Source organism: Schistocerca nitens, chromosome 5 (assembly GCF_023898315.1).
Source record: "Schistocerca nitens isolate TAMUIC-IGC-003100 chromosome 5, iqSchNite1.1, whole genome shotgun sequence".
NCBI lineage: Eukaryota > Metazoa > Arthropoda > Insecta > Orthoptera > Acrididae > Schistocerca > Schistocerca nitens.
This window is the reverse complement of record NC_064618.1, coordinates 581,631,601-581,648,803: the sequence shown is the minus strand read 5'-3', so window position 1 is coordinate 581,648,803 and position 17,203 is coordinate 581,631,601. Positions and strand designations below refer to the sequence as shown.

At 40.9% G+C, this 17,203-nt stretch overlaps 1 protein-coding gene across 1 annotated transcript in view; it reads right to left on the bottom strand.

The window, feature by feature from the left end:
- The window catches only part of LOC126260162 (DDB1- and CUL4-associated factor 5), a 138,361-nt gene that overhangs the window by 58,860 nt on the left and 62,298 nt on the right, over positions 1-17,203 (bottom strand). The window contains exons 5-6 of the mRNA XM_049957426.1: positions 15,181-15,461; positions 14,984-15,102 (exon numbers count right to left, since the gene is read on the bottom strand). Of these exons, the coding sequence (XP_049813383.1) occupies positions 14,984-15,102; positions 15,181-15,461 (400 nt within the window). The remainder of the gene's footprint in view (positions 1-14,983; positions 15,103-15,180; positions 15,462-17,203) is intronic.

Sequence of the window (17,203 nt, the reverse complement as noted above, 5' to 3'; positions counted from 1 at the left end):
CATATTTATTTATGAAACTGGATATTGTGCTAAAAATTTATCTTCCATCAAAGACTTACTGATCTTAAGATGAAACCATAAATTCACACTCATAGTCGAGAATAAAGGTAAGCTAAATAGGTTCTAGCATTCATGGTTCACTACTAAATCCAAACTTTAAGAAAATAAACAATACAGGAACATTATCCCATACAGTTTGATGTTATTGGTCATGCTACTCTACTAAATATACTGAAGAAAAGAGAATTTGAGGCATTCCAAATGAATGGATAAAACCATATCTCACAAACAAGAAACAAAGCATGCACATTGGGAACATCACAGAAAGAGAACATATTCATTAAAAATATGTATACACAGCACACGATGCCCTGCTCTTCACTATTGATGCCACCTCCCTGTGCACTAACATTCCTAATGCCGATGGCCTTACCACTATTGAACACTACCTTTCCCAATGCCCAACGTATTCCAAACCAACAACCTCCTTCCTAGTCACCATGACCAACTACATCCTCACCCACAATTACTTATTCTTTGAATGAATTACCTACAAACAAATAGGGGGTACGGCTATGGGTACCCACATGGCACCATCCTATGCCAACCTATTCATGAGCCATCTAGAGAAAGCCTTTCTAAAAACCCAGAATCCTGAACCGCTCACCTGGCTTAGATTCATTGAGGACACCTTTGCTATCTGGATCAAAGGTGAGAACACCCTATCCACATTCCTCCAGAACCTAAACAACTTCTCCTCCATTTGCCTCACCAGGTCATACTCAACCCAACAAGCCACCTTCCTAGATGTTGACCTCCACCTCAAAGATGGCAACATCAGTACTTCTGTCAATATCAAACCTACTAACCACCAACAATACCTCCACTTCTACAGCTGTTATCCGCTCCATACCAAGAAGTCCCTTCCATACAGCCTAGCCACCTGTGGTCATAGCATCTGCAGTGACGAGCAGTCCCTCTCGAAATGTATCGAGGGTTTCACTGAGGCCTTCACTGACCATAATTATCCTCCCAACCTTGTACAAAAACAAATCTCCCATGCCTTATCTTTCCAGTCTCCCACCACCTCCCTAAGTCCCACTGGCCGGCCACAGAGGAGCATTTTCCTCGTAACTCAGTACCACCCAGGACTGGAGCAACTGAATACAGTCTCCAAAAGGGTTTCGATTACTTCTTGTCATGCCCTGAAATGAGATACGTCCTGCCCACTATCCTCCCTACCCCTCCCACAGTGGTGTTCCGTCATCCACCAAACCTACACAATATACTCGTCCCTCCTAACACAACCCCTGCTCCCAATCCCTTACCTCATGGCTCATACCCCTGTAATAGACCCAGATGCAAGACCTGTCACATACATCCTCCCACCACCATCTACTCCATTCCAGTCACTAACATCACCTATCCCATCAAAGGCAGGGCTACCTGTAAAACCAATCGTGTGGTCTACAAGCTAAGCTGCAACCACTGTGCTGCACTCTATGTAGGCATGACAACCAACAAGCTGTCTGCCCACACGAATGGCCACCGACAAACTACAGCCAAGAAACAAGTGGACCACCCTGTTGCTTAACATGCTGCCAAACATGATAACCTTCATTTCAATGACTCTTCACAGCCTGCGCCATATGGATCCTTTCCACCAACACCAGCTTTTCTGAACTGCACAGGTGGGAACTTTCCCTGCAATACATCCTACATTTCCTTAACCCTCCTAGCCTCAACCTTTGATAGTCTTTGTCCTCACCAATCCAGCCCCTTCCCTGTTCCCATTCCAGTACTGCACAGCCGTCATTCCACCACCACACCCAGTCCCTTGATTTCTCTCCTTGTAAGCTACTTCTCCCCGCCCCCCCTCCCCACCTCTCCCCTGCCCACCATCTGACCTGTAGCACTTCACTGAGAGCCACCCATATCATAATATCCTTCCCCCTCCCTGCCCCAGCCTCCTCCTTACCCCCATCCAGTCGCCACTCCCATCAGGCACTGGTGCTGCTACTCCCAGTGTCGTTTCAGTTGCCTGAGACTGCAGTCGTGTGTGTGAGCTGCACGTGTATGTGTGTGTGTGTGTGTGTGTGTGTGTGTGTGTGTGTGTGTGGGCGCGCGCGTGCGTGCATCTCAATTGTTGACAAAGGCCCCTGGCTGAAAGATTTAATTGTGGGAGTCATTTTGTTGTGCCTACCTGCAACTCAGCATCTCTGCTATATGGTTAGTAGCAACTTTCCTTCTCATAATATTGCTACATTCCATCCTGGATTTTCCATTGTTTGATATTTGTTAACAGTAAACTTTAGTTTTGTTGATAACCAAAGTTTTTACACTTGAGAAAAATATTACATTTAAAACTCAACAGATTTCATGACCTGATTAAAGATATTCATATTCCAGTGAATGGTAGATTATTCTCTCTAGATGCCACAAACATGTAAATGAACATCCTTATAGCTTAAACAACTAACTACTATACAAAGTGAACTTACCCTAGTTGAATGAAATGGCTCAAATAAAAATTTATGAACTAAGTAATGTTACTGAGTTAGTCCAATCTCAGAGCTATTTTACCTTCAATGGCCACTTATACAAACAACAAGAAGTCCTAACCATGGGGAACTGCCTATCAGGCGCTCTCACAAATACATTTATAGATCTTATTGAATGTAAAATTTTTTAACTTTGCAATGATCATATACTATTTTCATTAGGTATAAGGGGACAATCTAACGACAATGAGACAGATGGAAGAAAATAAGTAGACTGTTTATTATTTCAAAAGTAATCACCATAACTGAAATATATTTATCCCACTGTGAGACAAGACAGTCAGTGCCTTCATGTAAAAAGTTTGCAGTTGCCTATAGAATGACGATTATATCCAGTTGTGTACCTCTTCATCCAAAGCAAATCGACAGTCACATATGTCTTTCTTCAGAGATCCAAAAGTATGGAATTCACATGGGGAGAGATTGGGAGGGTACGAAGGATGTGCAAGGGCTTCCCGTGGAAACTTCTGTCCATCAACATTCCTCTGTGTTTGGACCCGACACAGGGCCTCAATTTTTTGCAAAGTGTCCATGTACCATTGTGCGTTAATTGTGATACCATGTTTCAGAAAGTTAATGAGCAGTGGGACCTTGCAGTCCAAGAAAAAGGTCATCATGACTTTTCCAGAGTTGGCATGCACAGCTTTGGATTTTTCTGGTAGGATTTAATCTATGTGCTTCCACTGCCACCTCTGACACGTTCTAGCTGAAAATAATGATACCATGTTTCATCCCTCATAACAATATCGGACAGGAAACAATATTCCTCATCATGATACCATTCCACATGCTGCAGGGACATCAATTTTCTGCTCAACTTCTGCTCTTCCATCTGGCTATAGAGAACTCACTACACACAAATTTTCTGGATACTTCAGAAGCTCTGTCATGATGGCATGAGTTATACCATGAGTGATGCCCAACATGAGCTGAATGTCTTCCATAATTTGCCATAGAGGAGGAGGAGGAGGAGGAGGAGGAGGAGGAGGAGATTAGTGTTTAACGTCCCGTCGACAGCGAGGTCATTAGAGACGGAGCACAAGCTCGGATTAGGGAAGGATGGGGAAGGAAATTAGCCGTGCCATTTCGAAGGAACCATCCCGGCATTTGCCTGGAGTGATTGAGGGAAATCACGGAAAACCTAAATCAGGATGGCCGGACGCGGGATTGAACCATCGTCCTCCCGAATGCGAGTCCAGTGTGCATTTGCCATAGGTCATTTCTGAGGGCAGCATCCACTACAACAATGATAGACAAGCCAGTGACACGATGAGCCCAGTGACATGATGAGCTTGTCCTGACCAACTGCATCTTTCAGTGACACTAAAATTCTTGAAACTGTTTATTCCACACAGATACGGAAAACACATGACATACTATGTTTGTCATACACAGCACATATTTGGGCAAGAATTTCACTTCCTGGCACTCATTCCATAGTCAAAAACTGTACTGCACCTCATTGTTTCTCTTTCATAGCCTCCAGAGTGAAGTCATTCATACACATGACTCATGACCTACATCAAGCACCTCTAACACAAATGGCCCAGCAGTGAATGTTCGCACCATTCCATCTTTATTCCTAATAGAGAACACTTCTGTACACACACCTAACTGCATAACAAATGTTGGCACCATGCTCATTAGGGTGATTTCATCTCAAATCAAACAGGTCACATCAACTCATAGTCATGAATTTTTCTGAAAAAAATATATATTAGACCTCTATATTGTAAGTGTTAAGAAATAAAGTATTTTCATTTCATCTTAATTTTTGTATGGCCCTTGAGAAATGTATATTCTGTAAATAACTCTTAAAACAGTAGAGTACAAATATGTATATATACCTAATAAACCAAAAGTACTGGAGACCTGGCAGATGTTTCGCACTAAAGCTTCCTCTTGTGTGTTGAAATTTAGTTGACACCCGCACACTTATAAGCTTCCCTTAACTTAAATTTAAGACAAAAATACAAAATTTAAATTAATTTTTTTTTGGAAAGTCACAGAATGCTATCTTTTCTGTCATATTACCAGATACTACTGATTTAATTATAAACAGTATCTTCCCTGCTCCAGCTATCTGTATTATGTACATATTTATTTTTAAAAATGTAAAAAAACACACGAGTTTTTACAAATTATTTACTTGAAATCCTCCATTCAAAAACTTTTGAGTATTACACAAAGTATTATTTGGTTAATACATTAATAGTAAGTACAAATGTAGTGTCGGCAGACTTGCCAACACAACGCACACTAATTGAAAAAGGCGGCCAAGATGCACACGCTAACTCACGAAGGATGGAGTGAGGTCTGAAACAGGATACGTAATGAATGCTATAAAGAAAAGTACGTAGCTTCTTGAATACTTAACTTTTAATCCATCCTTTGTATACATCGTTCTTGATGAGACATCTGGAGATGTGGCGATACAAGTGAGACTCTTTAGATACAAGCTATCTAAGGCTAATGGCGCCTTGCTAGGTCGTAGACATGGACTTAGCTGAAGGCTATTCTGTCTGTCTCTCGGCAAATGAGAGAAAGGCTTCGTCAGTGTAGTCGCTAGCAACTTCGTCGTACAACTGGGGCGAGTGCTAGTCCGTCTCTCGAGACCTGCCGTGTGGTGGCGCTCGATCTGCGATCCTGACAGTGGCGACACGCGGGTCCGACATGTACTAATGGACCGCGGCCGATTTAAGCTACCACCTAGCAAGTGTGGTGTCTGGCGGTGACACCACAACAAACACAGTGGGCAATATTTTTCCGTGCAAAGTGTAAAAAAATTTTCACTTAATTTCTAGTATAAAATATGCATGTTGGCAACACTGTTTCCAGAGCTCTTGTGTTTATAACAAATGAGTGAGAACTTGCATATAAACCATCCTGCATTGTGTGTGTGTGTGTGATTTGAACTTTTTGTGAGATACAATGTCAGTGAGGAAATACAGTAGTAAACTAGTGAGGGTTGTGGACTATGAAAAAATGGCACAAGAAGGTGGTGTTTAAGAAAAGCGATAAGCACTTCACAGTTGTTGGAAATCTGTCGAAGGTATTGCAGAAATATCTTGGTTCTCAAGTAGCAGTATTAGCATCATATCCATTGTGCAGGAATTGCTACAATCACTACAAGAAGAAATTTAGTGACAACCTACCTGAACGATCACCATCACCATCACCCAAATGTGAAACTGAAGAAGACAGTGCAGCCGTTCCTGGGTGTGAAGTTGTTAATGCATTGAATGTTAGCATTTCTGCCATAGCCCCCAGTATATCCCCCTTAAACATCTAGGAAAGGTAAGCAGCACAAGAAGAAAACAGTATGTAAAAAGAAAAGTGGAAGAAATTGAAAAACATTTTGCGCAAGCAACATCTTCAAAAACTTTGTGAAGTGTATAACGTAGATGAACTTGGTGCAGAAACTGAAGACAGTGATATGTGCACGAAATGTGACATGTGGTTTCAAAACCTATGTACTGCTATCTCAGCAGCCACCTGCACTGCGAAGGTACAGTTACTGGCACTGATACCAGGTAGCTACTCTAACCAACACACACAGAAATACATACTCACTTCCTCACATTATCTGATTTCAAAAATCTCATAAAATAAAGAGTGAGAAAGATATTTGGGCTTGCCCAGATTCTTACTGTGGGCATCAGTTGCAAGACAAAACACTTACTGTTGCTCTGGAATTTTACCTAAGTGATGACAAAGATTGCAGCAGGCAAAGTTCTAACCAGACTGATATTATCTCTGTTAGTGAAAATGATGAAAAAGCTAAAAATGTAAAAAGATATATGACAAGATCAATAAGAGAAGCATATCTCCTAATGAAAATGTAGGACCCGAATTTAAAAATTTGTGTCTCAAAATTTTACTCCTAACGACAAAAGGGGTAAAATGCCAGCCAGTCAAGGAAGTATGCGCATGTATTGCAGAAATCTGAAACTTTTTTGTTTCACCATAAGCAGTGTCACAGGAAAGAAGTACACAGAGATGGACCTGTTGCTTTTGTTGTAAAAACATGAAACTTTTAATTCTAAATGAAAGTACATTAAGAGAGTTCTGTTTAAAAAAGAAAGAAGAGTGTGGTCTACTATGAAGGCTGTTGTAGGAATTCAATCAGGTCACTACTGAGTTGCATCCTGGAGTGGCACCTACAGTGCAAGAACGGTTCTCCAAGAAATGCAGCCTGTTAATATGTGTGAAATGCAGAAACCACAGCATACATTAGAAGACTTTGTAGTGAGCCACTTCATTTCTTCTGTGTATGACAATCAGTGGTGGGTGGGACAGATAACTGTGTCTCATGAGCTGAAAGACACCTCATGATCCTGCTAATGCTTTCAAATGGCCATCATCAAAAGATCAGTGTGCAGTTCCCACTTCTCAAGTACTGCACTTGTTGGATCATCCTTGTCCATGTGCAAATTCATCTCAGCTATACAAGTTCAATGAAAAGCAGATGGAAAAAAACAAATGAACTCTTTTCAACAGTGCAGTGTTGATTGTTGAATTGTAGTGAATTTTAATTCACAGAAAGTCATGAAGTAAAATCATGACAGAAGACAATAATAATTTGTGAATAATATCATAAAAAGAAAACTGGGTATAAATGTTCTATATCTCATTTCTGTTATAAAATGCTTTCGAACAAAATTATGAATTGCTTTCCCACTCACTTATAATGTTATAAAGTAATTATTTTGGTTTAGAAATACCAGTTTTGCATGACAGTTACTTAAAATCAGCAATCAATTTAAATATTTAAGTGTCCATGATTTTTTGACCTTGAGACTAGAGCTAGGTCTACCTAAAATATTTCTCACATTTTGTACAGACAAGTACTGCCCACTCTGATTGTACATTCTGAGCCATGGCGAGCTGGTGCCAGTGTTATTTTGTTCATGTATCATTGAGATCGATTGTGGTTGAGCTGAGCTATCTTTGCTTTTTGCGTGTCTTATCTTCCAGGTTGGGCAGGTGAAGGGATTGGGTTGTTAGCCTTTGACGGGTAACACTCGAGATCTCATGACATTCGCTGGGAGAAGAGTGTCAAAGGCTGCCGAACAAGCGTGATGAACGTTATATGTTGTAGTGTGAAATTCGTCAGAGGTTTTGGCAACATGGACAGTTTGGAGATACAAGTTCTGTGACTTCGCTGGGAAAAAAATTTGAAGTGAAACGGTGAAGCTGTGGAACCCCCTCCTTTGTTTGTGTACGTGATACGAAAGTTATTGGAATGTCTTTGTGATTCACACAAGGACCTTAGATTGTGCCAGCGCCTTGGCGGGGAGTGAAATGTTATCTGAGGTCTAGGCCGGGCAGCGTTTAAGAACATGGCCACTACCAGGAGTTGTTCACATACTGCCTTCCAAAGTTTAGGATTTATCTTCCTTCCAACAAGGTGGGTTAAGTTGGTAGATATATAAATATATACTGTAAGTAACCTGTTCTTATACAAACCTGTTTTCTTAAACATTAGCGACTGGCAACTGGCTAAACTTTAAATTGCATAGCATCTGCTGAGTTCCTTGTGCAGCTCTTTCTAATAGTCTTTTATTAACACGTCTAAGCATGTGAACATTGATTGTTAAAGATCAGTGTTTCTGCTGTAGTTTTTTATGTAAGTGGTTCTATCATGTTATGTAAATTGACCTTAGCTTGGCACTAGTGTTGAAGTGTCATTAAGTCACCCATTATTGGTAACTGTTTTCATTATATGTATTTTGAGGGAAATTCTATATGGGAGTTCAAATTTCTGAAGTTTGTCAGTAATTCTGTTTTCTTAATAAGGGAAAATAAAGTGAGGGGTATTAGTGTCCAGCAATGTTAAGCTTGTAATTGACCTTTTAACAAGTGCTTCTTTAACAGATTGAAATAGTAAGTTTGTAAGGGTATTTTAGTGAAGAATGTTAAGGGTGGCCATCTTAATGTAATAACTGGTTTTAAAGAGTTCGATGAAGTGGCTATGTGAAGTAATTGATAACTGCTATGCTTAAGGTTTCTATAAATGCCTGGCACATTAAGTTTTTTATAACTTTCTCTTAAGGGACTGTTTATTTGAGTACTGAGTACGTTGGGTTTCTAACTGTATTTGCAAAGCTTTACCTAGCGGCTCGTCGACAATTTGTAATTCTCAAATTCCTGAAAAGGCGTTATGTCAATAAACTGTCTTAATTATAAATTGTGACTACCAACCATGATTACATCCCGCTTCCTCTTTTATGGTATCTAAGATATGGTGGTTGTTGGGTAAGTGTGGTATGAAAAGGAATCCACATACCACTTGGTAGCAGAGACAGAAAGAGGGGGGGGGGGGGGGGTGCTTTTCCTATCCTCTCCTATGGTTGGTAGTCATTGCTTAGTAAGTTGTAAAATTTTTATTATTGTGTTTTTTGAAACTTGTTTCCTGCTTCACAAAGTTAAGTAACATGAGTCTCCGAGATTGCCCGGCATAACTTATTTATGGAAAGAGCAGTTGATGTATGAACTCTGCATGCACGAGCTGCCGGTAGATGGAAATGTGTCTGATTTGGTGGCCAGGTTTCGTGCAGCAGTCGACACTCCCATTGCCCTACAGACAGACATCGTTAGCAAGGTAGGTGACTTCTTGTCAAATATCGAAACAGCTTTAAGTGATGTAGGTCGGACAATTGAATTTCTGGAATTTACTCAGCCACCGCATAAAAAATTTGTCGCATGCAGGCGCATTTAGCCCATTATTGTAAGTGCCTATCGGATATCGCTTCAATCAATCTAAAGGATGCAATAGATGCTCTCCGTCATAAGTTCCTTGGTGTTGCCAGAGGTTTGCAGTCATGCGCAGTAGCGCTTGCTTTAAGCAGGGGAGGTTTAAGTACTAATTCTGAGCCTGAAAATGTGAGTGAGGTCACGAAGGTAACGAAGAATATTTGAGTTTATTTTCCAAGTTACCTAATCCAATTATGAATGTCTTGAAAGATATATCTGTCTTGTATATCGAAAATTTGCGCCAGATTCAATACTTCCTGTGGTTGTCAGTCCGTCTCCAGATTCAGGCTGACGCATTGCACGTTCCACAGTCTGTCGTATTAGCATTATTATATCTGATGGCTAAGGGTGTGCTTAGTAGCATGATAGCCTCAGTGCAGTATTTTAAGAGGGTTCGTATGGCCATAGTGGCGTTGGATATGCATGTGTCTGACCCTGACTGTATTGAACATATGTTGGAAGGCATGCAGGTACAGGATTGCACCAGGTTGAACCTCGTACAGTGCCTTTGCTGTACGGAACAGTTTCAACATTTGGTTGATTCTATTCATGCTATTTCTTGGGTGGATGAACAGTGGTCCACCGCACAAGGAAGAGTAATATCTGAGGCACCAACGTATAGTAACTCTACACCAGTTCTAATTCATTAGTTCAGCACTGCTATCGTTGCCATGTGGTTGATCATTTAGTACGGGATTGTCTGGTACTTAGGAGCCCTCGTTCAAATAACTGATGCTAGAGGATGGGAAAAGGGGGTAAGTTAACTAACTGGCCAGTGAATTGTAAAGCCATTCAGGCAACACATGTTCCGGCACTCCCTTTTGTCTGTGCTACGGTAGGAAGGTACCAGTGTGTGCATTGCTGGCTTTGGGTAATTCCATATCCTTAGTTGATTACGACTGGTACATAAAATGTAGACATTTGTGCAGGTTTTCGTCTCCGCAGTCTCTGACTCAGAGATGTCGCGTCACCGATGACAGAGAGTTACCTCTAGTAGGGGAGGTGCGGGGCTGGTTGCACGTCGATAAATTCTCATGGCCTCATAGATTTTTCATAGCTAAGAATTTGAGGGTCCCTTTGTTGCTCAGGTGCGATTTCATCCAGCATGAGGGTTTGGTATTCAATTATGCCGGGAGTGTCTTTTATTTTAAGTTTTCGCCTCATCACCATCTCTCTTTGTGTTTGTGACAGCAGTCTTGGGCAGGGAATGTGAGCTATGTGTGCAATGTGCAGGTTGACACGGGTAGTCTTACAGCACATCAAGTGCAGGCTCTCAACCAGGTCTTGGAGTGCTATCCTGAGGTCTTATCGGATAAGTTGGGGGAAGACAGAAATTCTTAAGTATGACATCCAATAACTGATAGTGTGCCCATCTGTCAGGCCCTTTATAGGCTGTCTCCACTAAAGATGAAGATTTTGAGAGCCAAAATCGATAAGATGCTACAAGAGGGGGTGATTAGACCATCAACTTCGCCCTATGCTTCGTCTGCATTTCTAGTGCCCAAAGACCAGGGTAGTGATTTTTGTAGGATGGTTGATTACCGGATGCTTAACAAAAAGGCGGTGTTGGAGTCAGTTCCCCATTTTCCTTGCCCGATTTGCTTTACCTGGTTTGCAGGTGCTAATGTGTTCATCATCTTAGATCTCAATCAGGCATATTACCAGATACCCCTTGCCAAGTCATCTAAGCCTATGACAGTGTTCTGCAGGTTGCAATTTATTTGAGTTCACCCGGGTCCCTTTTGGGTTGGCCACTGTTGCGGCTGTGTTGTTCCGTTTGTTGGATGTGGTCTTAGGGGACTTGATGTCCATCTGTGTCTACAACTATTTAGATGATGTAGTTATCTACAGTCGCACCTTTGAGGAACACCTTGTTCACCTGGAGCAGGTTTTCTAAGGTTGTGTTCGGCTGGCCTCACCGTCAAACCATCTAAGATCACCTTGTGTAAACAACAGATTGCTTTCTTAGGCCAGTTGGTATCTGCAAAAGGCGTAAGCATCGACCAGGATAGAACTAAGGCCTTACGGGATTTTCCCCCTCCCCAGAATAAGAAAAATGTCACTCACTTCATTGGCATGGCAAATTTCTTCTGTAAATTCACTGTCAATTTCACCCATCTTGCAGCTCCCCTTAATGATCTTCAGAAGAAGAATAGCAATTTCGTATGGGGAGAAAATCAGCAGCGAGCCTTCGCACAGATTAAAACTGCAATTACTAATCCCCCGTTGATAGCTGTGCCGGACTTTAATAGTACATTTGTGATACACACTGACACCTGTCATACTGGGGTAGCGGCAGTTTTACTTCAAGAACATGAAGGGGAGAGGCGACCTCTAGCTTATACCTCACAGCGACTGACCGCTCCTGAATCCAACTATTCTGTATATGAATTAGAGGCTCTGGCCGTTGTTTTTGCCTTGGAAAAGTTTTGTTTCTACTTGGAACATAAATAATTTGTATTAAGAGACAGACACAGACAACCAAGCATTCAGTTGGGTCTTGGCTAGGCCAAGGAAGACTGGCCGAATTGCACGTTGGGCAGTCCATATATCTGCCTTTCATTTTCAAGTCAGACATATTAAAGGCTCAGATAATGCAATTGCCAATGCTCCGAGTCGTATGTTTACACCCGACTCCCAGGAAGGTCAGGAACAAGGCAAACAGGGCATTAGTGTTGGGGCGATTGTGTCCGACTTTCCTAACGTGTTTGGTGGGCTTAAGGAGAAGCAGGCGCAGGACCCATGTTGTGGTCCGATTCGGGATAGGGTCATGGCTGGGGTTTCAGTGCTGGTTTATTGCCTCCAACAAGGGGTACTGTGTAAGCAGGGTAGTGGCGATCAAGGGTGTGGTTGCCAATTGAGTTAGTACCGATGGTCTTCCAGTATTATCACGATTCTTGGCAGCCATTTGGGGCTGTGTAAGACCTTGGCCAAGATCCACGAACATTTTGTGTGGCCCTCTCTTTATCGCGACATTAGGCAACTGGTTGGGCAGTGTGATCTCTGCAAAAGGGCGAACCCTGATTCCAGGGTCTCTCATGGGCTTCTACACTCACAGAGGGAGCGGTATCCCCTCAAAGTTTTTATCGTCTATGTTGGACCATTGCCCGAGACAAAGAAAAGCAACCATTACATCGTGGTTGTCATGGATGCTTTCTCCAGGTTTACATAGCTGCTTCCTACTTGGTGGTCACTGCAATTGTGCAAGGTCACATCCTGGTTTGGACCACCGAAATCATTGGTAAGTGACAATTCACCTATCTTTCTGACTCGTGTGTTTAAGGCCTTCTGTTTCCATCAGGGTATTAGACATACTACCACCAAGCCTTATTATCCTAAGGCGGCATTTGCCGAAACAGTTTATCGGAATTTGAAAACAGCCCTAACCATCTACCATGCCCGGTCACCTGGTACATGGGATATCACCTTGCCCTGGCTCAATCAGTTGTTTAATATGGCCAAACACGAGGCAACCAACATGACATCGGCTCTGTTAATGTTTGCCTATACCATTAATTCTTCGTTATCGAACTTGTGGAGTATAAATGACCTCTTACCAATGGCCATTACCCCTCAGAGCTTCTGTGAGAATTGGCAAAGGGCCAGACAGTGTATATATATTAATCATGTATCACAGTATCGTGAACAAAGTTTATTGAAAATAAATTCAGATCTTTATCACTTTTGGTTACTTAATTACAATTTATCAATTTTCCCTTTTGTTGCTACATTTTCACTAATACTCCCATTTAGAGAGGTCTGTAGTGTGTTAATAAATCATCAAAAATGGTTCAAATGACCCTGAGCACTGTGGGACTTAACATCTGTCATCAGTCCCCTAGAACTTAGAACTACTTAAACCTAACTAACCTAAGGACATCATTCACATCCATGCCTGAGGCAGGATTCGAGCCTGCGACTGTAGTGGTCGCGCGGTTCCAGACTGAAGCGCCTAGAATCGCTCAGCCACACCGGGCGCAATAAATCATCTGAATATCAAAATATTGTAGTTTTGGAGAGGTATCATGTGAAACTTAAAATGTATTCAGCAAACTCTGAAATTGTAATGTGACACTTCCATTCTTGACCTGTATGATTTGAGATGAAATCACCCAATAGTAAGTTTGTACCACTTTCATTTGACTGTGCTTTATAGAGATACAGATAAGGTCACATTAGAAAGGAATGAACAAAAACAAATGGTTATTGTTTTTCCATAGTAGGGTCCCATTTGCAAGTAAGTCATTTGTTTTGAAAGGCTAGGCTGTGTATTGGCTTCAGGACCACTGTAGAATCACCCATTTATATGCAGTGTACATAAGAGTCACACATGTAACATGTCCGGAGTATATAAAATAATAAGTTGTGACTATTATAATTTTTATGTTGGATAAACTGGGAGGAACTTTGAAACAAGGTTAGTCCAACTGAATCCAATCCCTCAGCATTTTGTGCTCTTTTAAGAGAGTGCAAGAATTCCATTAACACCACCATTAAATACCATCACCACTATTTGCAAGGAAGACAAAGGTAGGTTATTTAATATCCTAGAGACAAAGATAAGAAATAAGATGTATATACCAAACATTAACAATGTTTTAACCAAATAAGTTCAGATTAGAATTTTCTCCATTTCCCTGCATGTAAAATTAACTAAACTTAGACAAGATATGTTAGAGCATCCTTAGATCCAGGTCCAACTTTATAATCTCAGTGTATAGGAGACACAATTTTTATTACGTTACATCCAGTAAGTTGTTCAGAACAGTTAACATCAATTTTCTCATTCTACCTTTATATAACATCTCTCTAAATGCAATATTCACTATATACCAGATGCGTATGCCACAGTTTTATTTAGATATTATTTCACAGAGGCAGAGTTCGAAAAGCATCTGTAACGTAAGACCCTCTTCCCTGATTGTCAATTCCATGTTTTCATCCCGTACCAATGTTCAACATGACCGACCATGAAATGGGACTGTTAAGCATCTGACAGTTATAATATGTACACATGACAACCTATGAACCAAAGAGGTATGACAGATATGGACCCAACTGATCACATTGACATTGTTATAATCAAGATTTTAAATGTCCATGGTGTTCTATGTTTTATATATCCACATCAATTTTAACCTCATAAAGATTTTATTCTTGACACACACATCATTTGATACACATATACATAATACATAAGGAACCTTATATTTCTGCTGTAATTTGTACAACATGTTCTTATGTTATAGGAATCGTTATGTACACATTTGTTTGTTTTTACTCCGTATCACATGCAACTCCTGATGATCTATACACCCGAATAGTGATACAGCAAGCCCTTTTTGCACACAGCAAGATGTCTTTTACATAAATGTAAGGATGTTACACCAGTTGAACAAATATCATTAAATGATTTAAAATTACCTATCCAGGTTTAGTGATAAAGATAAACAGTTAACTTAATGTAGCTTAAAAATAGTATAAATCTAACTGACTCCCTGTTCTGCCACAAAATGCCAACCAGAGTGTGAAAGCCATTTTATTAATTTCATGCAATAAGAATAGAACACGGTTACCTTTAATCTGATTTCATTTATTATGAATCAGTTTCCTCCTACCACTACAAGAATTCCTAACCTGTTTAACCTGACATTGTAGATTCTTACCTTTATTAGTTTCTCAACACCCGAAGAAGCTATTATACAGTTTGTGGGATGAAAACGTACTTGATTTACAATTGATCTGTGTCCGTGGAGAATCATATGTGCTGTATCAACCCACTGATCTGAAAGTAGGTACAAAAGTATTAGAAGGCTAATCTAAACCAAAATACAGTATGGGCAAAATAAGTATTTCACAATACCTTCCTCAGCTGTTGATGGAATTTTCCACATATACAAATTAAAATCATCAGAACCTGACAGAACATATTGATCATCATCTCCTGCAAAACTACAGCTTTTCATAGTGCATGAATTATAATAGCCAGGATGATCAAACTGGCATATGTGAACCGAAGAATGCACTGAATACAATACTGGAGGTAATCTGCGTCTCAGAGCCAATATCTGTGTACCAGCCTGATTGAAACGAACACTCATACAACTCTGTGATGGATTATTTCCACCAAACCGCATCAGAATCCTAAAAAGCAACAAAATAACAAATTAAGCAAGCATGCAAGATAAATTAAACTGCACTGAACTTGTTCATAACATAAAAATGTTTTCCAGGACATAATGCTTCATCCATTCAGCACATTCACTACACTTTTAAGATGGGCAGCAAACCTTTCGCTACTATACATATAAGTTCTAATGAAGACAGCACGCAGCATCCCCTTTGGCTCTGACAATAGCAACTATAGGTCATGACATGAACCACATGACACTCCAAATTGAGATTCATCTTGATCTAAAAGCTATGACTACTCAACTGCCAAACATGTGTCATTTGCAGTGTTCAAGATGTGCTCAACAGGACTAAGGCCAGGTAACCTTTAAGGATACACAAGAATGTGATGTCAGCTGAATGTTCCTCACACTTTTCTGATAAAATTTGATTGTGATGAGGCAATGAATCATCTTGATGAAGATACAAAATGCCAGTGAGGTGCTGGAGGTGAACAACAGGTCGCACAACATCAGACAGTATGTCCCTGTATTGTTTGTTGGTGAGTTAACAAACAGGATACATTGCCTGATATGGTTTTTAACATACTTGTACACTGCCACTGGCATGCCCCAATGCATTGCACAACCTTTTTCAAAGCTTCCTGTGCCCAATGCGACCCTGCCAATCTCGAGTCAACTTTAGCCTTTGAAACCCCCCATTGGTTTTGAACCGTGATGTGATAAGTGACAACATTTGTTAAGGAGTTGAAATTCCTAATTGTTATGAGGTTGAACATTATGTTTAGCTGCTCTATATATCAAAATGAAATGAAAGTTGGTATGTGTGTTTCTATATCTGGAAGATCATCTCTACACAAATGTCACAACAGTTGCATAAGAGTGACACTAGTACCACCACTATGAGGATGCAAAACAGGTTTGCTTTAAATACAAACTGTAAGGGCCATTAGCATCAGTTACCTTTGAGATTGGGCATGGTGCATACATATTAATCAAGAAGACCTTTAAGGCAACAAAGGCACCATTATCAACACCATACTAAGTTTGAATGTAGCTGTGTAAGAGGGGTATCAGAAGCTGAATGTTCCTTGTGCGATATTGTATAATGACTTGGCAGGAATGTAGCCACTGTAATGATTGCTGGCAGCAGTAATCACAAGGATGTGCAGTCGCAAGAACACCGGACTCCGGACGACCACTGGCTCTACCAAGAGGAAGACCATCATGTTCAGCTTATGGCTCTGGTGCATCATACTGCATCTGCAGCAGCAATTTGATTGGCAGTTGGCACCACAGTGACACAATGAGCTGTTACAAATTGGATACTTCCACACTAGCCCCAAAACAGACACCCTGTAGCTTACTTTCTACTGACCTAAAAACGCAGCCATTTAGGACTTCAGTGGTGTCAAGCGAGAGCTCACTGGACAGTATAGTGGATGTCTGTTGTGTTTTCTGAAGAAACTATTTCTGCCTCAGTGCCAGTGATGGCCTTGTGTTGGTTATCAGGTGGCCAGTTGAGGGCCTGCAGCCAACCTGTCTCTGTGTTATAGACACACAGGACCAACACCTGGAGATATCGTATGGGATGCAATTTCATGTGACAGCAGGAATACTCACACAGCCTGGTCGTAAATCTGTATGTCAATCTGGTGATTCAACCTGTTGTACTGCCATTCATGAGCAGCATCCCTGGCGTGTTTTCCAACAGAATAACAATCACCCATACACTGTTGCAGTAACACAGCATCC